The following is a 27688-nucleotide window of genomic DNA, read 5'->3' as shown; positions in this document are numbered from 1 at the left end:
TATCAACATATTTCCTATCTTGTTTCCACAAGTTTTTCTTCTATTCTGTTTCCTTCTCCTAATTTCCTAAAAGCTACCAGCCATACTTTTATGGAAATCGTATAGACATAAAATTTTATTGTAGATTAACATGCCCTGTTCAACTCCATTTGCTTTTAAATTATTTTCTGATAAAGATTATAGCCAAAATTTCCTACCTCTGCCTGACATCATATGTGGCATAAAGCAACCAAGGGGAGAAATTTTAAATGCCTGAATTAGTTTTGTTTTTATTTGTGTTTTAAAGTAATTCCTGCATTTACTTCTTAAAGCTTTAGCAAAAATTTTTAGCCTCATGCGAGAATATTGTATAGCAAAAAAGAATGGTTGCACCCCTTTCTCCCCATGTAAAACCAGATTTAAAAAAAAAATGTTGTAATCTGTTGAAAGCAAAGCAGTTCAATCTTTAAAAAGAAAGGTATTCAGGTTAATTCTTGTACCTCTTGCAATCTTATTTAAAAAAAATATATAAACAAAACATATTGCTGTTTCTCTCTTAAATTTTTCTTTCAAAGAACATTTTATTTCATTACACTCAAAAGTTGTAATCTTTTCCTCTTTACTTAGCTGTGCTATTTCTTGTCACTGTAATAAAATGGAATCCACCTTATTACCGTACTTTAACTCGGTTTTATTCCTCTCTTTTTTTCCATACCTTTTCTCCATCTTCTCTAGACTCCCATGCTGTAGTTGAATTCCCTCTCGTTTCCCTCCTTGTCTGTTGGGGCCTGGGAAGAAAATCTGGTATCCTCTTATTGGATTGGCTGTTTCACTTTGGCAGCTCTTCACTTGCCGCCCTGTGGCTTGTTTGGGTAATGATAATATCATTTAAATATCCCAGTACTTATCAGAGTATATCCTATGTATATCAACACCTCAGATACACTCCTTTATAAAAGGTTGCATAAGAGAATTCATGAACTAATATAGAGAGGAAACAGATGGAAAGTGTAAAAAAGATGAGTTAAACTAAATGAGAAAGTAGCAGAAGAATGGTTAAAAGAAAGAAATTTGATTAGGATGAAATGTATCAGGTGTTACTTCTAGGCCTAAGATAGAGAGGAAAGTGAAAAGATGTTGTGGTTGAATTAGGATGAGAGATGTGTAATGTGACTCTGTGGCATTGTTCCAGACCAGAGGTGTGTTATTGTAAGCTATTCTCACCCAACACACGTCCACTGTACACTTGTGGTAATGTAAAACATCCTCCACCATCTCCTCATCTCTCCCCTCCAAGCTCTTTTTTTTCCCTCTCTGCAACATTGTTCTCTCGTGTTAGGATGTGTATACTAAGTGTGGGAAGTACAGGAGCATGCCAAATCCCAGATCAGGTTTAAAAATTGATTTGAATGACTGTTGTGGACAGTTGATAGTTATAAAAGATATTTTTTTCTCCCTCTTTCATTTTCCAGGGAGTCTCTCCTTAGATGTTGGATGGTAGTCTGCAAACCTTTGAAGCTCAACTAGAGCGTCTCACTGCACTACTTGATTCTGCGTGAGGTAAAGTTTGTTGTGTGTTTAGACATGCATATATGCTGGGGGGGTGTGACACCACATCTAGCTCTCAGGACATAATTATGAAGTTTCAGTTTATGAGAAAGTGATGAATTTTAACCAATATTATGTGGAAAAATTAAGATTACCTGAGTTCACAAATCAAGCAAATACTTAAATAATACCAAATGTTTTAAAGAATATTTAACCACTGTAGGGTGCTCTTATCAAATTTCACTAGTCAACAAATGGTGATTTGTATAAAAGTAGCACTGAAAGAATTGTTGTACTTTGTAAAACTATGCATTTCTGGTTTTATTAGTCTAAGTTATTTAAATACTAAACAGGATATTATAAAATTCAGTCTGGTCTCAATAGAATTGAACCCAGAACCTTCTTGCTGCATGGCAACAGTGCTACCCATAATCATCTGCTTTTTTGGCTTAGCCAAGTAGGTAGGGCCATCACCAAAAGATGGCAGCCATATTTTAGGCACTGCAAAAGTCAAGGTGGGCTCTACAATAACTACTTTTATCTTTTATCTGCCTTAAACATAGGTAAGGGATGTGAAGTACTTTGCTTTACCAGATAATTACTTATGGTGAATTTTTTTTTAGCTAAACCACAAATCAACTTATTTTGCAGAAAAACTGTATAACTTGGGCCTTTAGAGTACCATATTTAGGTTGATATTTTTGTGTAAATTGTTTTATAAAACCATCTTAGTGGTACCTCTTTCATTTCCAGAATTAACTGAAGTTACAAATACAGCTGGTTTATTTCTGAGTCATAGCTACATTGGTGCTTTCTACTTACCTATGGACTCAGAAGCGGGTAATCGTAGTGACTTTGAGGGGACAAAGGTGGCCCCCAGTGTCTCTTTTTAATGTTCATTTTGGTGACATATACAAGACTTGCTCTTGGACTGGGTTATGCTTTGATAAAAGGCACTCAGCAATCCTTTTCAAAACAGTTTCAAGAGTTTTATACTAAAACTATAAAGCTTAGGTTTTGTAATTTAGGCACCAGCTGCAGCCCTTATGCATTTCACAGGCATTTCTCTTAAATTGGTTCCATTACGAGAACAGGGAAGCTCAAGACCTACTTCCTTTCTTGCTTCAAAATAAAAGTCTTTTAGATCTAAAGAAGTTTCAAGCTCAAAGAAATGACCTGGAGGCAAAGGGTTATTAATAATAACGAGTAAGACTTAATTCAACAGATGATGTCATGGGCTGACAGTGCATGCTGGAGTGTTTAGTTTTACAAACTTCCCTCTTCTCAAAAAAAAGTCATGCTTTTCTAATATTAAGAGATGTCATTGCATAAGAACTCCTACCTCTTCATCCACTTTAAAATGTAATTAGTATGGGGTTCTATTTACATTTCAACCTCCATAACAGACCTTAGTATACTGCTTTTTCACGGTTCATCTTATAGATAAGTGACCTATCATTTTGTCAGATTTAAGAAAATCAGTTTCAGGTGCATAAGATTTCCTATTTGCATTTAAGCTAGATTTCTTTTTTTTAATCTCCTAATAATCTTGCTATCACACATGTATGAGAGAGATATCTTTACCAACTCTAAATTTAACATATTGGACCTCTAACAAGGCAGTCACCTTTAAATTGCCCTGTGAGGATAAAAATCTCTAAAATGCTATTTTGCATTTCATCAGCTCTCTTTCTGCATTCCTCCAACCGACCGTACCCTCCAACAATCTAATAATCCCCAGGAGAGAAAATTCTGCTCTCTTGCCACGGATGCTGGTGGGGGTCGTGAGGTCAAGTACGGCTAATTTATTCACTCAGTCAGATTTCCTCTGACTCGTGGATGGCAGATGGAGAGGCCGATATGATATCACCCATCTGAATCACCCAGGGGAGAAAGAAGAGGCTGAGGTGGAGACGGCAAGGACAGATGTAGGGATGAGAGGAGAAGAGATTGACAGGAAAGATTCAAAAAGAAAGGGGGCACAGATAGTAAAAATTGGGGAATTAAAAGTGGTTAGATAGAGAGATAGGGCGACATAGCCGGCAGGAGTGTGGGGGTATGTTCGCCCCACTGAGTCAGCTGTTGAGCTGAACATTGAGTTACACAAGCTCTTATCAGATGTGTGTGTGTGTGTGTCCTTATCTTAAGACAAGTGGTTCTGGTCCAATAATATCCAGGGAGCTGGTAGGAATAAGCTTCTTAACCCAATATCTGACATGGAGGAATGAGATAGAATAGATAGTGGCAGAGAGATGAGAAGATGTGATGAGGATGGAAAGAAAATGAAGAGTAGGAGATGAACTGATAGTGGGATTGTGAAGGCAATATGGGAACAACTTGAAGGATATGAGTTGTGGAAGTCGGTGAAAACTGGAATAGAAGACGTGATGTGAGAATGGTTTGGATGAGTAAAGTAAAATTAGGGGTCTAAAATAGTTATACTGTAGGCCTTTTTTTCCAGAAAGAAAGGATTTGTGGAATCGGATCAACAGTGTCAACTTGAAGACACTTTTTCCCAGGAGGTCCTTTTATATTCTCTGCTTATAGACATCAGCCTGTCATCTGAAAACTCTTAATGGCTCTTCTAGGAACACCATTAGAAGATGGTGGTTGGGTTGATAATTTATTCAATGAATGTTAAAAGACCAATGAGCTGATTTTAGATACATTTGAAGAAAAGATAAAAGAAATACACAAATGACATAAACTTTAAAAAAATGTGAATACAAAATATACTTTGATAGCAATCATTACCTGATTTTATTTTTACCTTTTCAGATGCTGACTGACTGAAAATGAGGAGCAAGATTTGATGACCCATAGATTTCCTTACTCCTTTGACCATTTGGCTTCGACATCAGATCCAGCACTCATAAGCAAGAAAAGCTTTTACCTGCTCTTACCCTGGAAGACAACACCTATCTTTATTATAAGAAAAAAAACAGTCCAGATATCCTTAGGGGCAACAACCTAAATGATCTGAACTGAATCATTCTTAGGTGAAGTTGGTTCTTGACATATTGTATGACTGGACGTTCTTGAGACCCCTTCTCCAAAGAAAAAAACACTGCAGTCACCATCTTAGGTTTCCTGCATGTCCTCAGACCCTTTCCAAGGGCCTTGAGTGTCGTCTTCAGTTTCTCTGAGGAGGATTCCTTTCCTCCTCCTCCTAAAATTTTTAAGACATCCTTTGACCGCCCAAACATGGACCTCCACCGGGCAGCCTTCAAGATGGAGAGCTCCTCCTATCTCCCAAATCCTCTTGCCTCTCCGGCCCTCATGGTGTTGGCCTCCACGGCTGAAGCATCCCGTGATGCTTCAATTCCATGCCAGCAGCCTCGTCCATTTGGTGTCCCTGTTTCTGTTGAAAAGGATGTCCATTTGCCGTTTAATAATGGCTCGTACACCTTTGCGTCAATGTATCACCGCCAAGGTGCAGTTCCACCAGGATTTCCCAACAGGGACTTTCCTCCTTCTCTCCTCCACCTTCATCATCAGTTTGCCCCACCCAACTTGGACTGCTCGCCCATCAGCATGCTGAACCACAGCGGTGTAGGCGCCTTTAGGCCTTTTGCCTCACCTCCGGAAGATCGAGATGGGGCACCAGGGGGTTATCAGTCGGCTTTCACTCCAGCCAAGCGCCTCAAAGGCTGCCTGGATGCAGAAGCTTCGCCTCACCTGCGTTACTCTGATGCTGAAGGGAAAGAGTATGACTTTGGTGGCACCCAGATCCCTCCTGGAGGCTCACCCAGCAGCGCCTTGAAAGCAGTCGAGGACAGCGGGAAAAAGATCTTTGCTGTGTCAGGCCTCCTGTCAGACCGAGAGACTTCCTCCAGCCCAGAAGACCGCATTGAACGCTGTGAGTACTGATTTACATGTTTCCTACTACAATCTTTTCTAAGGAATATAATTCTACATACATGATGCATTTAAACACAGTAAGATAACTAACAAACCAAACCAATTGGCTATCCAATTCAACCCTTTATTAGAAACCTTTGTGTAGCCTTGAAATTTACATCGGAAGGTTGAATAATCTCAAGGTCCATGTATAAAAAACTTGAAATTCAGGCCCCATCCACACGAAGTCAAAACGAACACGAAACGCTAATATTTTCCAGAACGTTTGTCGTAAAGACGGAGACGTAAAATAAACGTGATCGTCCACACGAATGCATGAAAACGCTGCAAAATGTATGCCAGGCCTGTAAGTGGCGCTGTGGTGCCAAAGCAAAAATAGGCGACGAAATGTTGGGCATGCGCACTAATATTTATGGTTGCCCTGCGGGTCCATTTTCGTGGTTCAGTCAAATTCAGGTGCTGAAGTATGTCGTCGATATTGCTCTGTTCTTCCTGGAGATATTCCAGAAGAAGAAGATTCTGTTGTAAGCCCAACAGCAGGGTGAGTAGCATGAGCAGCAACCATTCAACACAGTACGGCGCCATTGTTGTTGTGATACTGTGTCACGCATGCATGTTAAGAGGCGATGCTATGACACATGCGTGTAAGAAAAAAATGCGGTTAGAGCTTAAAGATGGAAACGCGAAAACGGCGTTTTTAAAATCTTCCCACTCTGAAGGCTTAATAAAAAAAAGATTGTTTACAGACCCCCGAAACGCCGGCTTCGTGTGGATGAGAGGCTGGTTTGTTGAAAAATTTGTGCGTTTAGGCCAGGGTTTGGCTTCGTGTGGACGGGGCCTCAGTCTTGGTAAACCCATATGACCAACCCCCAAAGACCACTATATTACAATTACACATCAGTAGGCATCTTTTGTTAATCTAGTTTTATTAATTTGTTTTCCAACCACAACTTCCTGTTGTTTATGCAGAGCACAAGAACATCTTTTTTATGAATAATTAGTGAAAATTAAAATCATGATTAATACTTTTAGTATGAAGAAATTTGTAACAGTGACTGCATTAGGGAAGTTTCTGCCAGTTTTGACAATTACAAAATTAAGGAATGAGTTCTATATTTATGTAGTCACATCCCTCAATGTTGTACCTGGGGTCCAGATAAGCTTAGATAATTGATTACCTTCCTGCATTTATTTGATAATAATAATAAAAACAATAATACATTTTTGCTACATTTTGTTAAGGAACTTACTGAGTTGTATTGCACTAGTGAACAAGCCATCTATGTCTTCTTGTCATCATCTCTCCTGGCTCTTGGTATCCTTTCACAAGTCCACAAGCTTCACTGGTCACATTAGCATTTACCAGTGGAAGGTTGCCATTTGGCCCTCATACACTGGGATTCTGATTGTGTGAGCGTGCTTCAGTGTGTGTATATACGAGTAAGTGAGTGTGTGTGACTGGTTCAGAGACTGGGCGTGCTCTTTGCCATCAGCATTCATCATCGCTCCGCGCTGGCAGCCGCATTGCCAAAAGATTTACCCACATACCCCAACACTTGGCAGACCATGTTTGTTGGTGTATGTGTGGGAGTTTGTGGTAGATGGGTTGTAAAGGCTCCAAGCACAAACACACAAACACTCCAGTAGAGACACAAACAGCTTTTTAGCATGACCAGCAACATCTCCTACAGATGTCAACAAGCTGCGTTGGATCTTGGTGACAAATTGGGAGATGGGAAGACAGAGATGTAAGCTTGTGGCATCTAATTACAATGGCCTGTCTCTGCATTTTCAATTAAAAAAAATATTACATAGTTTCTGCAAATTCTCTTATCGATACATCACTCTTCCTCCTTCTTATCCTCTTACATGTTTGAATTTGTTAGTGGGTGATTTGTCCTTGATGGAAGAGATGAGAGACAGAGGCGACGACCTGAGACTGATCCGATAAAAAGACCACCACAGGAGAGACAGAGAGGGTTAGGAAGAAAGAGCTGAAGAAAGAAAAGTAGAGGGGGGGAATTGGGAAAATTACACCCAGAGGCTGGCAAAGGTTGTGGTAACAGCTGAGGACTGGAAGAGAGAAACTAAAGATTTAATATATTAATATAAAGAGACAATATCAAGCAGAATGAAAAGGGTAAAATAGGGTGAAGGGTTAGAGTAAAAACTGTGAGTGCAAGGCTTTTGTGCTGCCTTTAGGTGGCCTCAAATCTGTATCTAAATACATTTACTTTCAGCATTGTAGCATCCACCTCAGCTATAGGCTTTAAACACAATTGGTAGTGTAGAGGAGCTTCTTACAGCAGAGTTATGGGTTCTTCTTCACTGGCCACGGAAATCCAGAGGAGCTGTAACAAACAAACAACTCTTTGGGACAGTCCCTAGAGGGTAATGGCTTTGCTGTTTCACACAAACACACACACCCATACAACACTCAGCAAGCAATTCTCAAACTACTTCACACAATAACCTATTTTGGACTGCCATACTGATTAGAAGCTTTAATGTGCTGGGGATCATAAAATTAAAGACTGACTGAGGTCACAGAGTAATCATATAGCCAATTCATAATATAGAAGTTACACAATCAGTTTAAAATCAAGTGATTATTTGTATCATTTCTGTACTTTAGAGTTTTTATTTTTTTTTTATTCACATCAAACATATGTTTGATGAATGGTCCCATAGAGACATTGTAGGGCGGCAGACACATTGAAGATAACAAGGAACTTATTGTACTGGTGTGCTTAGGTATCTATGGGTAACTTATCAGTAGTGATAGGATTTATAATCTCTGGCTTTAATTTACAGTTGCTAATAAAGTGCGGATATCTTTCGCCCATGTGAAATTAATTACACGTGGCTTCAGGGATGCAGTAAACTAATAATAACACTAATAACAACAGTTTTAAGGGTATGTTTTTGTCAGTGATATTTATCTAGAGACTGAAATCATGCCCATTCCTTCTCACAAAATAGCTTAAGCTCAGTCTGATTGGATCTAAAACATCTGTGCACATCAGATTTCAAATGTGGATTAAGATTTAGGTCTTGACTGTGACTCTGTTTTTAAAACCTGAAAAAGTTTTTATTCAGATTATTCCATACTAGCTCTTGCTGGATATCTGAGGTTACGATCCTGTTGAAAGGAGATCAGCTTTCCGGTTGCTGCTTTAAAAAATCGTAATGAAGGTTTAAGGGCAGGATCTCCATGTCTTACCTTGGCACAATTATTAACCCTCATAAATAACGGAATCAGGAAGCAATCTTCTAATTTATGTTTGTTTGTAATGCTGTAGCGGTATCCATGAACCACCACACCCCCCCACCCAAAAAAAAAAAAAAAGAAGTTTCAAAAATATTATCCCTTATGTGCCTATTGTCAACCTTGATGATCCTGGTGATGTTTTGTATCTGTAATAAACCTCTGTGGCCATTAATCACTAAATAGGTGGGTATATATATATATACATATATATACCGGTATTTGAGATGACTAAATGCACTTTTTCAACTGCTTGTACCTGACCAGATTGACATTACAGGGATTATTCCTGGAAAAAAAATGGATTTACACAATTAAAGCCAGGAACCAAGGGATTTTGCAGTCTGTTTTCCAAGGATATGAAGAATAAGCAGACATTTTATGCAGCAGCAAAACAAACAAACAAATAAACAAACAGACAGGAGTCAAATATTTGCCTACATGGTTCCTCTGCAAAATCAAAATCTTTATTCTTATGTGCCATATTCCACATACAAAGTAAAAAGCATATTTTCTTTTTTTCAAATCTTTCTCTTCCTGTTACAATCTGATTACATTCTTTTATTCAAGTTCATAAGTGTAAATGTGAGCCACCCTTGACTGTCTTCACGCATTACAACAAAAGCATTAAACATCTCAAAAACCCTGCAATCCTTGGCTCTTTCCGTGAAATTCTGTTGAGTCCGCTGCCACTCCAGGCAACAGTGGCCTTCTCAATGCTAAGCCATCCTAAATCCCCCCACCGCACCAGCAGGCACGTCGGCTGTTAACTAAACCCGCTAACCTGTCAGCCGCTAAACCTGCACATAAAGGCCTCATCATGCCTTAAGAGGACTGTTCACGTTGTTTTATTGTAAAAGCTATTATCATTTATTGTATACAGATTGCTGTGGTTTAAGCATGAGAACAAATGACATCAAATACAGAGGAAGAAGGGCATGAGGGTGTGAAAAAAGACAAAAAAAAAGGAATTATGGGATATAAGACTGGAATTAATGGGACTGCAGAAAGATTGAACAATCCACCCTAGTGGTGCACTTGTTTGTTTGTTGAGGGGATTTGCTGGTGTTGGATGAGGTGTCAGTGCGGAGGTCTGAGTGTGTGTATGCTCATCAGTATCACCACATTCTGTCATGTTTGTTTTCACCAGCTTCTTTCTTGTCTCTTTGCCTCCTTCTTCCCTCCCTTACCACCACCATCCGCCTCCTCTCGTATGCATGAAAATCTCCCAGTGCGAGTGCGACAGCTGTAGTCTGTTTGTTGACGTTCTCTCGGCTCCACACATTTACAAGGCTTTGAGAATTGGGTTGAACCTGACCCTAAATGCTAAATCAAGTCTTCTTTCTGTTTTTTTCCCTTTTCTTGTTGATCAATGCTTTTTCTCAGGCCCCTGTCGCATTTTTTTAACATGTTTGTTTAAACTATGTAGTTTGGATTATTTTTCTAGTTTTAGTGTTTATCTTTTACTTTTTAAGTACTAAATGGAGCCATCCTGCCTTGGTTATTTCATATTATGCATACTTCTTTCATTGTTTTTAATACTAAAATTAAAGTTTGTTGGAAACAGACTAGATAATGTGAGAGAGGACAGGAAGAAAACCAGAAAGCAACATTGCCCATGCACTATGTGAGGCTCCATCCTATCACTTTTAATGCTCAAAAACAGAGTTTTCACAAGTCTTTGAAAGTGTTTTTCAAATGCAAGTTTATGTGTACAAATATTTCAACTAGTTGAGGGCAATATCTGAACCACAGATTATTTTCCACTGTCTGACAATTAGTACAAAAGTGTCATCCAAAACAGGTCTTCAATGGTGGTTTAGAGAAAGTAAATATTTTTTGGCCATAAAAGCAAGAAAGCAGAAACTCTCCAAACCCAGAGTAAGGCGATTATCAGATTGGTGAGAGGATAGTGGGAGAAGTTGAAAGAAAAGATAAAAGCCAAAAAGAAAAAGGAAAGGTTGTGGGAAGGAATGATAGGGCAAACAGAGGGACGATCGAGAGATACTGAGCGAAAACGCAGATCCCACCTCCCTGGTTTCACAAAAAGGACAAGATATAAACTCATCGGTAAAATCAAAGGTTCTGGTTCAATAACAGCCAAAAAAAAGAAATCAGGGCTTAAATTTGAATGTTATTTTTTTATTGTATCCCCAATGGTATAAAAGATTTTGAACGTTAGACGTGCAGCTGTTAAAACAGACAGATCCTTTTTTTATCCTCTTCTGCTCTTGCCTTCTGTTCCTTAAACAGCACAAACCTCAGGCATGTTGCTTCCTCCTCAATAGTTGCATAAATCCTGCTGCTAAAACAGTCTCGGTAATAAAATAAGTGCAGGGGGAAAAAATACTTTTTTCTTTGTCCATAGTTTCATTGGTGAGGTTTCCACACCCATCGCCCCACCTGTCAGTCAGATTCTGTTTAAAGATAAAGCAGGTGGCATATTCTTTTCTCCATTAACTTCTCTCTTTTATTTATGTTTCAATTTCATATCAATGTCAGTTATTCCCATTTCTGTCTGAGTTAAAAACCAGTCAAGGAGACAGAAACACTCATCCCTCTGCTTGTCCTCACAGAAATCTGCCCTTCACCCCCCTCCGCTTCCGCCCCCTCCATCTCTGCCTGTCACGGTCTGGTGGCAGGGTTAAGTTAAGTAAGAGTGTTCTAATAATTAGGACTGGGACCTGCCTGCCTGCTCCCTGGTGTGTGTGTCTTCCTGTCAGTGCTTAGCCAGATGTTAAAAGGCTTGTCCCTCTCATGTTGCCTCCCTGTCAGTCTTCACGGCGTGCCACACACGGTGCCCCCCCACACACTAACCCCCCCATACCCATGCACACTGGAGACGGTCCTCCTCATGGTGGCTTTTTTTTTTACACCAATGCCTGTGCCCTGCTGCCCCTCTGGCATCTCCTCTGCTCCAACTCCTGTGGACCAGGCCCATATGCAGTGCAAAAGATGAGCTCTGATGCAATCTGGCACCGAAAAATTATTTGAATTAAAGTTCTCCTACCCTTTTTTATGAGTCAAACTGGAGTCCTTTAGGTTTTATAGGGTTGTACAGGTGTCTGTCACTCAGTGTGAGCATTTTGGTCATTGTTGCAACGCCGCCCAGATCAAGGATTAGCTGCTTCCTGTTGATCCTTTTGTTAGCTGTGCTACACCATTTGGACTTAGATAAGTGTGTGTATATGCCTGTGTTTGCATGTGTAAAGAAGGTTATACAAATGTCTTGCTGGACATGGTCAAACGCACACAAGAAAGATAAGTTGAGCTGACATGCTTTACCTACAGTTCTTTTCAAAAGTTTATACATCTTGATTTTTTTCATTACATAACATAAAGTAGAAACCCACAAACTTCCAATTATTTTATCAAGACCTTACATGACAGGTGTGCATATTTCTGAAGTTGAAGGAGTAGGATACTTGGTTTCTAAAACCTTTTGCAAGCCAATTTTTTGAAAATCGTTGCATGCATTAATGTATCTAGCCTTCCTTTATTTAAAACCTCAAAAAAAAAAAAAAAAACTGTGTCTCACTAGTGGGCCTTCTAAAATCACCTACATAGGATAATTTGGTTCACGTAATCTCAATATAAACCAAACTGCATTCATAGGAGTTTTGTTAGAAAAAATCATCAAACAACCAGCATAATATTCATCAAAGGAAGATATAAAACAAGAGGTTATTATTAGGTTATTATTAAATTAGGCTCTGTAGGTCAAGGGCTGAAAGAGCACTGTAATTCATCTTAAAATCCTTGTAAGGTTATGGAACAACTGTAAACTTCTAAAGACATGGCTGTCAGCCTGACTTGAAGTTCCTGACAAGGCTATAAAACACAGTGTTGGCAGAATCATGCTGTAAGGATGGAAGATATTTGTTTTTCACCACAGAGATTAAGTAAAGCTGATAAGAGCAAGGATAAAGCAAAATACATGGAAACTATAGAAGAATAGCATTTAGAGACTGCAACCTCTGCAGCAACCATAACAGACAACCAGACCTAAATGGAGACATAAAAAAACAGATCTATATTCACTTAAGAATATTGGCTAGAATAGAAAATTTTATTTTTCCTTATCGTAAAAATGATTTATCTTTTCACTTAAAAAATGTTGGACTACTCTGTGTTGGAACACCAGAAAAAGAAAAAAATACTGCCATAAAATGAGCAAAACTTCTTATGGTGTGAAAATCTTTTGTTTAAATAGTAATTGATTAGTGAAGTCACTTTCTCAACCTGTTACTGAATATTTTACTTGTTTCCACTGCTGTTTTAGTCGTTTGAGGAATTTTTATGAATCATATAAAATTCAGGCAGAGCACTCAGAGGACAGGATGTCAGTTTTGCTTTCTCTGTTTCACACCCACCCACATACAGACGCACACACACATTCATAGCATCCCAGTTTCCAGGATTCCACTTTGTTCCCCTTGGTGATCTCAGCTTCGGCCAATAAAAGGACCCGCGTTAAAACTCCACCGAGTCTCATACAACTGTAGAACACCTGGCAACACAACACACATTTAACTTTTAATATGTGTACACACATGTAAACCCACATATACACACGCTCAGAGGAAGAGAAATATACAAGGTTGTGTCATGACTTAAGCCCAAACCTACCCCTAAGGTGTGCTGACTTTTGTCATTGCTTGATCCATCGGCTAACACATTCCAAAATATCAAAGCACAATTCAAACCATTTAATAAACTTTCTCATTATTTTAATAAACAAAACATACATTTGGTGTGTTTGATGAGCTTTAAACTGTTCAGGCTTTGGAAAGCCTGAAAAAAATCCTTGCAGTGAGTAGGAAGTTTTTGTGTGTTTTTATGCACCATTCTTTCACCATCTTAATTCAATTCAGTTTAGTTATATAGCGCCAATTCACACCATATGTCATCTCAAGGCACTTTACAGTTCATCAGATCATACAGTCAAATTTATTTCTAAGTTTTCTATCTAAGGAAAACCAGTTGATTGCATCGACTCATTGACTTGAATGCAATCCCTCACACTAAGCATGCTTGTAGCGACAGTAGAGAGGAAAATCTCCCTTTTAACAGGAAGAAACCTCCAGCAGAACCAGGCTCAGTGTGAGCGGCCATCTGCTGAGGCCGACCGGGGTTCAAGGAGACAGAAGCAGAGATACAAAAAGCAAACACATAGCCAGGCAGACGAGCTCTGAGCCAACTCCCATGTCAGAGGATGAAGATTTCAGTTTGTTGAGTTCAACATTAATATTTGTCCTGTCAACTGATTCATCTAAAATGGACTGAATACTTATTTGTCTGTTGATTTTAATCATAAAAATTACAAGAATCCCAAATGAAAAACTTAAATTTTGTGTATGAATCGTGAAAACATGTGACTACAGTAAATCACAGAGGAGTAGAAGTTGAATTGGGCTTAACTCTCAGGACAACAAACCTTGATCACAATTTGTTAAGAAACTCCTCTTCTACCCATTTTATCCTTTCTCTAAATCTTTCCTTTTACGTTCTCTCACCCCTCCCACTCTCCATCCATTCTGTCCTCATCTCCTTATTCCCCCAACAAACCAACCCCCTCCTCCTCCCTCCACTTCTTTCCTCTCCTCAGTAATCTAATCTGCAGCCAGTTTGTGGATGCAGCCTAGTGTGACAGCCGCCCCTTCCACTTCTCTCACTTTCACACACACAAACAGCAGGCCTACTTTTTTTTTTTTTCAAGCACTTTTTCTTGGCAGTACCCTTCCAACTCGGTCTTGGTTACAGCCTCTTTAATATTGAATTATTCATCAAATCTGATTGGATCCCACTGATGGCAGCCGTGATGCGAACCACTGGTTTGTGTGTTCATGTCAAGAGGATGTGTTGCGGGTTACAGATTCCTAACACTCTGTCAATTTACAAAGCTGGACTGATACATTACTTGGCACAAGAAAGGAAATCATGTATTTAGCTAAAGCATTTTTAGCTATTTTGGTTTTAAAAAATGGCAAAATTTTTAAAAAACTTGTTTTGTTTAGTTTTTTTTTACAGCACCAGTGGCTATTTTTTTAATACAGTGGACTGACAGAAGAGGGGTAAAGACATGCAGCAATGGACCACAGGTCAGATTCGAACCGGGGTCGGTCACAATGAGGACTAAGGCCTCCGTACATGGGCCATGAGCGCTAATCACTGCGCCACCGAATTATGCCCCAATTTCGTTTTAATATTTGAATATATTTGACTCACTCTTTGTACTTAGATTGTTCATTTTCATCACCTTCTTGTTGAAAAAGCTGCAGCTCCCCCAAAGGAATACAGCTTTGCATCTACTGAAAAACATATTCAAAGTCCCTTGTAAAGGTGAAACAAATCAATAATGGATGTTTTATATGCATACCAGGGTGTGTATGTGAGTGTGCATCCTCATATGATTTGCATGCACTCTATACAACTCAATAGTGGATGTAGATGTGGCTTTCTGAGGGGACTTCAAGGTTTTATAAAGCACTGGGCCCTAACAGGTTTCCTAACAGCATTCTTTAACAATAAACACTATTTAAATTGTATGAGCATGGAAACATAAATTCAAGCAGTGAAAATATTCCTTGCTTTTGATTCAGCATTAGACATAATGGTGCATATCATCCTGGAGTCATGATCAGTTTTATCCACAGTCCTGCGTGTGCGTCAGACTTTCTGAAAGGCATAAACAGTCGATGGTCACGGATTTGCTTGCACTTCAGAAAAGACGCAGATACACCAAGGATGAGTGTGTTGATGTTTGCACAAATGTTTGTTTGCTAGCTCAGACGCCTCCCAGGACACTTCAGTTTGACCCCTTGGTGTCGGCGCATATCTAGAAGGCATTAGAGTGAGTCTACATGTGCAACGGTGTGGTGCTGTCTTCACATTTGAGTCGAGAAGTGAAGCCGACGTGTATTGTGCTTTACGCGGGTGTCACGGGTCACATGCAAGGGGGGAATTTTTTCAAGTTAAGAGGGAAATGTTCCTTCTTCTTTTCATCGTACTCCTCTATACCTACTCACACCCGTCTCTCCCTTGTCACTGGGTGTGTGTGAACACCCAGCCCACTGTTCAGCAGATGAATAATTTAGCGGTGTGTGTATCATCTGTTTACCGTGCTAATCCATCTGTCAGCAGGCACCTATTGATTCGCGCCTGCCTGGTAATTGTGCATCCGTGCCACATGCACACTGCGATGAGCAAACGCAAGCCTGCACACATTAAAAGACACACACACACACATCTGTGCTACCATATGATCTGTAGTTAGCTCATATTCCAATCATAGAGTTGTCAGCAGCCCCTGGCGGACACCTCATTCTAACTGCGTGAAGCTGAATTTAGAGTCAAGGTTACTAAAACAATTGGATGAAAAAGCTTTAGATGCTTTATGTTTTGTTTTTTCCATAACTGCTCTGGATTCATGTGCGTAGCGCTTTGAAGAACTATCCACACAACTTGATCTTACACATACGTTATCAATTACAAGCCGAGGAGTTTTTCTAAGCTTTTATGTTGTAGACCAAAACATCAAAGGACCGTGTTGTAAAAAGGAAATAAGGTTTTCACATGATTTTACAATAAAAATCTTAAAAGATATAATATGCATTGACATAAAGTTTCCTTTGTTTTTAAAGTCTTTTAAAATAGCAGTAAAACCAATTGGTCTCTTAATTGGTCACCTAATCTGTTAATAAATGGGGGAACATTAGACTAAAAATATAAACACAGATATTTTGTGAGGGTCTCAATGTTTATTAAGAGTCGTAGAATGAAAAATTGTGGAATATGTATTGCTTTTTTAATTGAATGTCTCATTTAAATCAGAATCAAAATACCTTGGTTAATATTCAATCTAACATTTTGTTTGATTTTAATCTCTAAAAAACAAATCTAACAGCTTTTATGCTTAAGCAGGGGAGAGAGGATGTGATAAAAACTGATTGGAGAAAGAAGAATCTTCTGTTCATTTTTTGTTTTAGCTTTAAATTCCCTTGTTGATACTGACAAACCATAATTCAAAGATTAAAAAGAGGTAAAGTTGTTAAGCATGCTTCAATGTAAGTGATTTTTTTCCCAACTATTTCATCTTTTTCCTTGTATTTTACAATTTTTACAGTAAAAAATGATCCTGTAAGAACTTCTAACCAATTCCAATAAAATCACCATACTTCTTTCAATAATTTTAAAAACCCACCTCATTTACTTTATTACACTGTGTTAATGGATTGCCTAGGGATGGATTAACTTTATTCTTGCTAAAAAGACAGTCTTAGAAAAAAAAAGTAAGTATTTACTGTAACAACCTTAAAGAAAGCTTAATCTTAAAGACAGATCCAGATATAGTGAAGCAATAAGGATGCAAAAAAAGACTATAGTGCTATTGCAGATTGTGCTATAATGAATTCATGGGTGACCATTGATGGTTGTAATTATCAAATGGCTGGTTTTAAAAGCTCATTGATTGATGTCATTAGCTCCATGAGTGATTACTAATTGCTGCTCCGGTGTGTTAACGACACAGGACGGAGGCTCACGTACGCACACAGACACACCCGACATTTATCAAAGACCAGCACACATTCATTCTTTGGCTCGACTCCCTGTGTCAGGTTTGCCTGTCGATAAATAGGAAGTGACTGAACACAAATACATAAAACATACGTTACTGAAGCAACACGGAAAAAAGACACCATAAAGAATACTTATGAGTAATTTATTAATTGTTTAATTCCCCATTGTGCATATTTTAACTTGAAATCCTCACATTTCATATAGGATGCTTTGCTCAGACTTCTAACTATCCCTATTTCATTTAAATTAAAGAATTCATATTAATTTATCAGTATTTGTGTTATGTATGAAATGTGATATAACTAAAAGAATAAAAAAAAAAAAACTATTGTACAACAGTGACATGTCCAGAAAAGGCGTTTGTATAGGTTAAGACCAATCGCAGAACAATGAACTACAGATATAGTTACGTAACAATTTCTGTTTTCTTTTAATTCAACAATGGCTGGATATGTAAAACTACAAACCCTAACAAGAATTCTGTATTTACCTTTCACAACAGAGATGTAAGATGTAAAAGAATGTAAAAAGCCTAGAGGGAGATAGCTCTAGTTTATAAACGTTTCAAATAAGTTTTAAATCACATAAATATGACTTTGTAGTTGATTGCCAGTCCCTTTGGTTGTGGATGTGATGCTATTCATAACTGCGTCAAAAGCATAGAAATGTAAATTTGCAGTGTTGTGTGTTAACATCATTAATATTTATGATTAATATAATTTGTCTTAAAGCAGAGCCCTGATGGGCACCACTATCTAGAGCTGGCCATAGTCTGTCCTCCAGGGCCTTTTTCTTACAGGTTTTTCATGTGTCACTGCTTCAGCACAGCTTATTCTGATGCTTTCAGTTCAGCAAAAGCCTGTTAATCAGTTTTCAATGGAAATCAGCTGTGCTGAAGCAGGGAAACCTTTAAAACCTGCAGGACAGCAGTCCTCGACAACTGACTTTGGACATACCTAATAGAGTGTCTACCCTAATGCTGATTGTCCTAAAACCTCTGGATTGTTTTTTAAGAGCAGGGCCAACTAAAACATAATATTTTATTGGGTTGGGGGAAAAAAAAACAATGAATGGATGAACAAAAGAATTCTTTATTCAGCTTTATCTGTTTGGAAATATTGGAAAAGAAGGTAATGCTGTATTTTACAGCAGGTTTCAGTGTTAAACAATATGACCTTCTGAGCAATAAAACATGACATTGTTATTATTAATATTTAAGAGGTGTCAACTGATTTGGTCCAAAGGGAAGAGTAGAAAATGAGGTGATTGACAGCATATAAAATTCACGCCCTCAGGGTTTTGGTTGGTACACAAAATCCAACACAAAGTTTGCCTTACTCTATGTAGAACATAGCTGTCTGCCGTAAAACTGATCAAATTACTTTTAAGATCTCTCTGTATATATTTACATTATGCTCATTATTCCTTGTGGTAAAGTAATAAGTAAATCTCCTACTGTTACAACAGCCCTGCTTACTGTATATTATGACTATTTAACACTTGCCAAAAGTGTTAAATATCATTTTGCTGTTAAGACCTGACCTACAGACACACACCCACACACAAACACACACACGTGCATATATAGCACAAAAATACAGATTTCGAAGTGAAGCGTCTAATATCACATCCCTGTGGCAAAAATGTTTGGAATTCTGTCCTTTTGGAAATGCATCACATCAATGTGTGCGCTTTCTCTCTCTTTGCGTCTGTGTATGTGGGATTCTTCTATGTCTGAGCGGAGCTCCATCTGTATTGGTGTGTGTGTGTTTGTCAGGGGGTGTTAGAAGTAGGCAGGGGCTTAGCAGAGCAAAAGAGAGCAAATCTGTCAGCTCTCCCTGGGCAGACAACCCTTCTGACCCTCATTCAAAGACATATTGATTCTCCTCTACACCCAACAGGGGAGGGTGTGTGCGCGTGTGAGAGAGTGCTTAACATAGCCTCTTTCCTCATAACTTCGTTCTTCATAAGCAAAAATTATGATTTTTTTTAATCTGATTCCAGCAAATAAAAATTTATTTATTTTTTAATTAGTTACTCCAGCTCAGCGTTTATATAAATCTACAGATCTTGATTCACTTTCTGATGTAGTTTGCTCATCTTTGGGGTTTTTATCTGCCTTGCTCTATTTCCTGTGAGTTACATAGCGTTTTCCCTTTAGGTAGAAAATAAAAAAAAGCATCAGTGGGTGAGAAAATAACAAACGGAGCATGCCACAGAGACGAGCTTTCCTCTTATCTCCACACTAACAGCACATTAAACCTCACTGCGCACTTGTTAGATCTGCCTTGTTTCCCCAAGAAGAAGGCTAATGACCTGTGGGACGGCACCGATCAGTGCTCTGCAGACTCTGCAGACTGTTAGGGGCCATATGTGTACTCTGACATAATTGTCGGAGCATTGTCGTACACAGGCTGGGTCATGAGTTAAAGCCAAGTGAGGAGATAACAATAAAGCACACAAATCTTATTGAAGAATGTGTTCCCCCTGCATCTCTGTACATGTATCCAATTAAACAGTTACTAAAGATAAATGATGCTTTTTTGTCAGTATATGTGTGTATATATCAATATTTTTCTGTTAGTTTGACTAAGAGATATAACGTACAAATGCATTTTACAGTATTTTGCAATCGACAGCATAAGAACAGAACATTTCTTAATGGCACACCAAAAAGGGTAATGTTCTGTTAAAAGGATATACGCTTTTAATACTAATAATGTATTTTAGTAAAAAAGCTACTGTAAACAAGCTGCCAGAAAGGCTGAAGCCAACAACTACTGTAATCAAAGAGGGGTCAAAACCAAAACACATTTTTTAACACTATAAACCAACTCCACTCTGAAAAATTAAACATCTTCTTTTGCAAATTAAACTTATTGAGCCTTTTAGCTGTGATCATTATTCACATTCAGTGGTTGTTTACAGAAAAACTAAAGATTACATGCAAAATGAAAGAAGGATGCTGTATATCATTAGCAATCATTCTGTGAGAAACATTAATGAAGAGTAAAACATGTAAAAGTCAACCGAATATGGCTTGATTCCATACATCTATGCATTAGACTGCTTTAATTTGCAGTTAAAGTAAACTTAGTTTGACTGCAAAAGCTTGGCATAATTTGAATAGATGTGTCATACAGGGCGGCCATTGGTGTTCTATCATAATGGGCTCTATGCACAGCTCCACTACTTCCTGAATTTAAGGCAGCTCCTTTGTTTCCTGTCTTTCATTACTGGACGAACTGATTAATCCAGGTGTGTCTGGCCAGTTACTTAGGTCATACACACCTGGATTAATCAGTGCATCCAATCATGAAAGACAGGAAACAAAGGAGCTGCATTAAATTCAGGAAGTAGTGGAGCTGTGCATAGAGCCTATTGGGTTTCCACCCATTTAAAACATGACTGTATTTTAAATATTCTTAAAGTAATGATGCAGGAGAAGTCAGGTTTGATCTTAATTAAAGGAGTAGTTATTATTTGGTTTCACCTTGTAATCCTATCCATCTAACAGACCAAACAAAATAGACCTAAATATGTTTAAACAGAGTTTTATTGCAGTGATTGTATCATAGAAATATGTACACCTTTTTCACATTCACAGTTATTCTGAGAAGTTAGGATATAAAATATTCTGGCTGGCTCCACAGTAAACATTTTAACCTTTGAGTTTCAGACTACAGGAAAAAAAGCTTAAATCTGAGCAAGGCAGCCATGACTTTGTCAGAGGGTATCGTTGAGAATACAGTTTGTATGAGTGCGGGTTCTAACTCGACATTAGGTCACATGTCTTGCAACCCAGCACGGCAGTGTGGTGTAAATTCTCCGATAATGGCTGGTCGCTGAGGGCAGCTGGCGAGGTCGTTTAGCATGAGGCTGAGGGCAGCGTGCAGCGAGAGGTAAAGTCTTCCACACGGTGGGGTTGCTTTGGTGTAATGTCGACAGGCCACATGCTGACCCTGCTGCACACAAACACTCACGTAATACATGCACCGTGAGCGGTATAAGCTGAAAAGTGCTGGCTACTATAATGAAAGGCAGGTGCATTGGATGCTGGGCCAGGAAGAGGAAGAGAAATTGAGAGATGGGGAGAAAAGAACATGTGAAAGTCGAAGCAGGTGAAGAAAAGCGACAGATAATGATGTTAAATATGTCTCCGAAACAGGTGTTCCACATATAGCAGAGAGATAGACAACATAAGGAGACAAGAATGAAGTATAGAGTCTGTATACCTCTCTTAGAACAGTTTAACTGCATATGTGCAATGCTCTATTAAAGAAACAGAAACTTTCAACATGCATTCATCAAGAACAATATACATTACAGGGACATTCAACGCTGCTTCACATTATTTCATAGTTTGTGTGTTTTTTCTACACATTTATAGTCAAAATCTAAGCAAATAGGGAGGTTTTACACATGTTTTAAGAATATCCTGTATTTTTCTTCCTTTTAAAGCCAGTGTTGTGTAGTGTTGCAACAGAAGCACAGTTCCAACAGATTTCCCAATCTTCTTCTTGAATTTAAAAGAGGTAACCAAGCCCTATACCAATGTTTATTTAGCACATATTTACCATAAGATTACTAATATAACATTAGTTGTAAGTACCTTCACAGGTAACGTAAGAAGTTCCAATGGCATTCCACTACTGCAGTTGCACCATTAGAATTTCTGACTGAACTTACTGTCCATCGTTTGAGCACAATAAACAGGACCTATCTATTGCTGTTTCTGTCTCCTTGTTCCTTTGTCACTGTGTCCTCTATTTCTCTCTTTCTCACACAAACAAACACACACACTCAGGGCGGGCCACAGATGGCATGGTGGTGTCAGGGTGAGAGGGGTTTGTTAGGATCAAAGAGCTCCAGTGTGTGGCCCCTCCACCCTTCACTTGCTTTCTTCTTCTCCTTTTTTTCTGTTTGTCATTTTATTCCTCCCCTTCCTCTGCTTTCAATCTCTCTTCCTCTCGTCCCCCCCACCACCTCCGACTCTTTCTCTCTCTCTTGCTTCATCTCTGTTCATTTTTCGCCCTAATCTGTCCATCAGAAGTGTTGATAAATTATTCATGCCTCTGTCTGTCCCCAAAGCCTTGTCACCTCTCCTCCAGCACTTGCCAGTTTCTCAGCTTCCTCTCCTCCGTTGCCTTCACCCCTTCCTCCTCCTCCTTCTTCTTTTCTCTCATCTCCTCTTTCCATTTCCTCACCTCCCCTCCTCCAGTCTTGCACAAAGTTTGACCACACACGACCGTGTCAAAAATCAAAATGTTCAAAATGTTAAAGATTTGTACTCTGCATACATTCATCTAAATTGAATGTGTTTTTTTAAAAACACTCTAAATTTATTATTCTAATGATATCACAAATCACCCACAAATTGGCCAAATTTCCCCTGAAAATCTGTAAATTAATGGTAGGAGGAATAAATGCTGACTAAATTGTTGCTTTTTCCCCCCAAAAAATAAATAATTAAACTAAGGACTTCTACTTTGGTCTACATGTGCAATATGTGCAAAATGAATGAAATCTTTAAACTACAGACAGGACCAAAAAGGTAGATTTTGGCAATCCTTATTTTTTTATGCAGTTCAGTGAACAGTGGCAGTTTTTAATTTAGAGAATCCGGCTCACCAACCCAAGTCCCGATTCATCAAGGGCGATTCGTCAATGGATAGCAAAGGCAAGACCACAAAAAGAAGGGATGTATTTCCACATAAGGAGGGGTTTCTTCTTCATATTTAAAATTGTAAGAAATCCCTAACTGTACACGGCTGTTAGCTGAAAGTGGGTATCTGATTTTTTGACTCTTTTGTTTATTTTTGACAGGGCAGAACTTTAAAAATATGATAAATTGGTGGAATATATGTGAAAAAAAACATAATATGAAAAGAACCAGCTTGCATCTAATCTAACCTTCTTTTCTCAAACTAATAAAGACTGGTTTAAAATAGCTAATCTTCTGCTGCACTTACCTCTAAACTCACAGACAAATCCTCAAATGCAGTTTTCCTGAGAGATAAAGTTTACTGCAGAAAGCTATTAATCATAGAAAATCCAAACGAATGCAAAGTTTGGGAATTTAGTGATTAGTGATAAATTGCCTTGTGTGTTTGTTCGGATGTGTGTGAGCGGTGGATAATACCACACTGTGAAGCACTCGGATTGAACCCCAGGGATATTAGAATGCAGCTGAGTGTGTGTGCAGGCATGTTTGGATATGTGTCACATATGGTGGATTTCTCTCAAAAGATGGGCCTGTCGCAGCCACTTTCATCTGCTGTTACCAGGACGATTAATACATTTTAAAAAATGTCCCTTTCACTTTTCCCCCTTGTTGGTCTCACACACACCCATACAGGGACACACGCTCCTCAGTATTCAGCAGGGGCTACTGCAACATCAGCAGCAAGCGCATCTCAAGCTTAAGAGTTAGATCAATCCGAACCGCTGCTGCACTGATGAATTACACAAGTCTAGAAGGAGGAAAAGGTAGCAGGAAGGATGAGACAGGTTGGCTGAGTAAGAGAACACCCGGGAAATTTTGATTGAGAAAAATCAGCAGAAAACCATCAAACTCAACTAAACATGCAAATATGAACCCTATCAGGTCTCTGTTCAGTAGAAAAGGAACAAATGACACCCTAAATGCAACATTCTTTTTTTTTATGAAAATAAATTTTCTTAAGAACTGCACCAGAAGCTCAGGATTGGTGATTCACATAGTATTTATCACAAAGCATCATTTAAACATACTGAAATAAAATGACGGGTATTATAAAAACTGCTATAAAGAAGAAAAATTATATTAGATTCCTATTCGCCACCAAGTTAAAGAGCTGCCACACTCCCTAAAAAAAGTCCAGCATAACTACATCAAAGCGTTAAGATATTCAGAAAGATTAAACATGATTTAGGGAAATATGAGCTGATCACTTTCTTAAAATATGTACATTTTTATTAATAATTATTTTTTTGATGTCAGGATCACTGTAGGTTGAGCCATGGGTATCCAACACTTTCTGAGATTCTTTAAAACATAGTTTGTGAAACTTTATTTATAAAAACAATGGGCTATTGCCCTAGAGAGAAGAGCTTTTGATGCAGGACATGCCTCTGCACACAAATCTGCTGGCTCACATTTGGTTAATAATCCTTTTTATTGAAATATGGAATATAAATGTTTCCTATTTCTATTAGTTTATTTCCCTCTTGTTTGACATATTTTCTTTCTGACATTTCTTCTTATGAAAAATCACAGAAATTTAAATCCTACCCTCCTCCGTACCTTCCACAGGATGTGAAAAATATATTTCTCTCCTCATCCCTCCCTTCCTCCCTCCCTCTCCTCTTATTCTTGCTGGTGATAAATCTATAGCGATCTATGACAGCTTTGTTGCTGCTGGGAGGCCCCTCCTGCCTTGTTTGGCTGTGATTCCAGCCGACAGCTTTAGGAGCGTGTCTTTATTTAAGAGCTGCTGTAATTACACAGGCTTTAGCATATGTAGACGGCCAGATATGATTCAAACCACCATGACAGGAGAGAGAAGAGCTCAACGGTTGAATGAGAAGGGAGATAAAACACAATGCTGAGAAGCACAAGATGGAGAGAGAGAGAAAGAGAGAGACAGGGTGAGAAAGGAGGAGGAGATGGAAGGAAGAAGCAGCGGGTAGAGACAGAGAGGGAGAGATATGGTGAACAGGGCAGACTGATAGAGCAATTGAGAAACGAGAAGAGGGCAGAGGGGATATATGGTTTTGCAAATAAAAGAAGAGCGCGGTGCTGCTGCAAACTGTTCGCCTTATGATGCCTCATTAGGGCTTAGGGCTGTAGATGGTGCCTGTTAGAGAGATCTATGGCCTCAGCCTGGAGAAAGAGGCAGAACAGAGGAGAGTGAGAGTAAAAGATCTGTGAATGAGGCAGAAAGATACAAGACGAGGGGACAGAACAAACAGCAAAGATTAAAGCTGCTTTGCAAAACATTTTAGTCATTATGACAAATAGCACTCCTGTAAAGTCCTGAAACAAACTGCAACATGATACTAATGAGGTAAAATCACAGGTTTTCAGATGCAATAAGACACAAAACATTTGGGCAAACACAAAGAAATGAAAGTAGACTTTATGTCGAAAAAATGAAATACCGGCTCGGCAATGTTTCCCAAAACAGGGAGTATTACATGTTGTTGCTGGACAAAAAACATAGATGCAAATTTTGTCATTACAAAGTAGCTGGTGAATAAAGACATTTTTTTTATCAGTTCGAATTTCTCTCTGCCATTGACTTGTTTCCTTAATATAGTAAAGCTTTTCAGTTGAAACCAAAGTCACTCAATGTTACAGCCAACCATAATTAAAATACAATTAAATAGAAGCTCCTTGCAAACATACTCAAATCGTGAAACATCCTTAATTGCCAAATAAAAGAAAAGAAGATAATGATGTTTCCCAAGTGATTCCCACTGTACTTTCCTATAGGCACTTTGCAGGAGTATATAAAGCTCTAGATTTGCTTTTCACTTTTCTCCTTTTTACAAATCTGAAAAGGTTGGCATTAATACTTCTAAATAACTCCTAAACAAAGGGTATTCCCCCCACGTGGCTTCAAATGTCATTTAATTAATTTAATCAACTGTTTCTAGTTTAATTTGAGTCCTCAGAGGTTTCTTGGAGAAAAAAGGTGAGCAAACATCATCAACATCAATATCATAAAAAACAGGGCACACAGCAAACCTGCGAGTGACCATCTGAAGAGTATTCAAAGCTTTACTCACTGACACTGTTCAGTTTTTCGAAAATGGAACAATTCCAAACAAAAAATGATTCGACCATTTACCTAAAATGATATTCTGGACAAATGGAGTATAATGAGCTCCACAGTAACTTCAGAGGAGATCATCCATAGATTTAGTCAGAGTCTTTAGGTCAGCAACATTTACTCCACAAAGCTAGCCTTTGTTACTAAAGAAGGGGAAAAAAACATCTTTGAAAGACAGAAATACAACATCAAATGCCGTAAAGAAGCTTACATGTGGAAGAGGATGTACTGATCAAATGAGATCAGAATATCTTTCCAGCATGGAGGCAAAAAAAAATGTCACAATCCACTGGAGAACATGGTATTGACAGCATCATTCTGTGGGGTTTGCTTTGATTAGTAGGGACAGGGAAGCTGGTTAGTATTGATGAGAAGATGGGTGGGACAAAGAATAGGTCAATCCTGGAAAAAAAACATGTAGATAAATGACAGTAAAAGACATTAAAGATATGAGATTCTGTGGTGTTGTTTAACAACCCTAAGCATGCAATCACAGTTACAGAGGTATGGTTTGGATTGCAGTATATGGATTCTAGAATAGTGAAATAAAGACACTGACCTAAATGGTAAATAGCTGTACTTATAAAACGCTTTTTCAACTCAGAGGACTTGACCAAAGCGCTCTACACTACATTCAGTCATTCACCCATTCACGCAAACACTGATGGTAGCAAGCTATATTGTAGCTACAGCTGCCCTGGGGCTCACTGGCAGAAAGCAATGCGGGTAAATTGTCGAAGGACACAAAGACACTGAAAACTTGAGCCGGGGCTTGAACTGACAACCCTCTCGTTGTATGGCAAAGTCCTTCATCCAATGCCACTGTCACCCAATTACCTAATTTAAAAGGATTGGAAATGTCCTTCTGAAGATGTGCAACGTTGGTAAAAACATGCCCAAAAGCACTTGCAGCTATTTCAATCTAGAATGAAGAATCTGCAAAGTATTAATGCAGTGGACTGCGGAAAAATGCACTCCACACTTTACATATCATATCCTCCTATGCAATATTGGTCTATCTTATAAAACCTCATTAAAATGCATTACATTGTGTAGTTGCAACAAGACAAAATGTGAAGATGTTTTTAAGGTGTGTAAATACTTGAGCTGCTTGAATTTAAATAGGGTAATTGATTGAGCCAGTACTTTTGTCTGCTGTGTGAACACACTCTAATCTAATGTAGCAACGGACAAGCAGAATAAAAAGACCCATTACTGTTAGACGAGAAACAAAAGCCAGAAGAGTAACATAAAAGCAAGATAAGAAATCTGACACCGTCCAGGTGACACGCTAAAGAAAGAAAAAGGCCAAAGTTCACTAAAATAAATGTACCCTTTTTTACCATCCCCTGCAAGAAAGATAGTGGACAGTATATCACTCAACAAAACAATCACTAATTAGAGGCAGAGCTCTAAAAGAAGAGTGAAACAGCAACGGCGGTAAAAGAGAGGCAGGGCGACGGGCTGAAGGTGGACCGTTAATCCACAGTCCATTGTCAGTTGCTACAGGAAGGCCCTCGCTGGATGTTTCGCCATGGGAGAGAGCCGTAAATCTACTTCGAAACCTTTACACGGCACAGGCACAATACAGCGGAGATGCACCCCTATGTGGCACATGATACTGACTGACAAACGT

General features: G+C 38.7%; 1 protein-coding gene across 3 annotated transcripts in view; it reads left to right on the top strand.

Annotated features, from left to right (window-relative positions):
• The window catches only part of LOC107091671 (E3 ubiquitin-protein ligase Rnf220-like), an 80387-nt gene that overhangs the window by 11029 nt on the left and 41670 nt on the right, over positions 1-27688 (top strand). For 2 of the 3 annotated variants that reach the window (XM_015385734.1, XM_015385733.1), the window contains exons 2-3: positions 1452-1539; positions 4306-5386. In XM_015385734.1, the coding sequence (XP_015241220.1) occupies positions 4732-5386 (655 nt within the window). In that variant the 5' untranslated portion in view covers positions 1452-1539; positions 4306-4731. Of the gene's footprint in view, positions 1-714; positions 852-1451; positions 1540-4305; positions 5387-27688 lie in introns of all 3 variants that reach the window. The other variant, XM_015385735.1, reaches the window with a different exon arrangement.

This window comes from Cyprinodon variegatus, unplaced genomic scaffold (genome assembly GCF_000732505.1).
Source record: "Cyprinodon variegatus isolate N-32 unplaced genomic scaffold, C_variegatus-1.0 Scaffold347, whole genome shotgun sequence".
NCBI lineage: Eukaryota > Metazoa > Chordata > Actinopteri > Cyprinodontiformes > Cyprinodontidae > Cyprinodon > Cyprinodon variegatus.
Note: the sequence above shows the minus strand (reverse complement) of the source record. Positions and strands in the feature narration are given on the sequence as shown.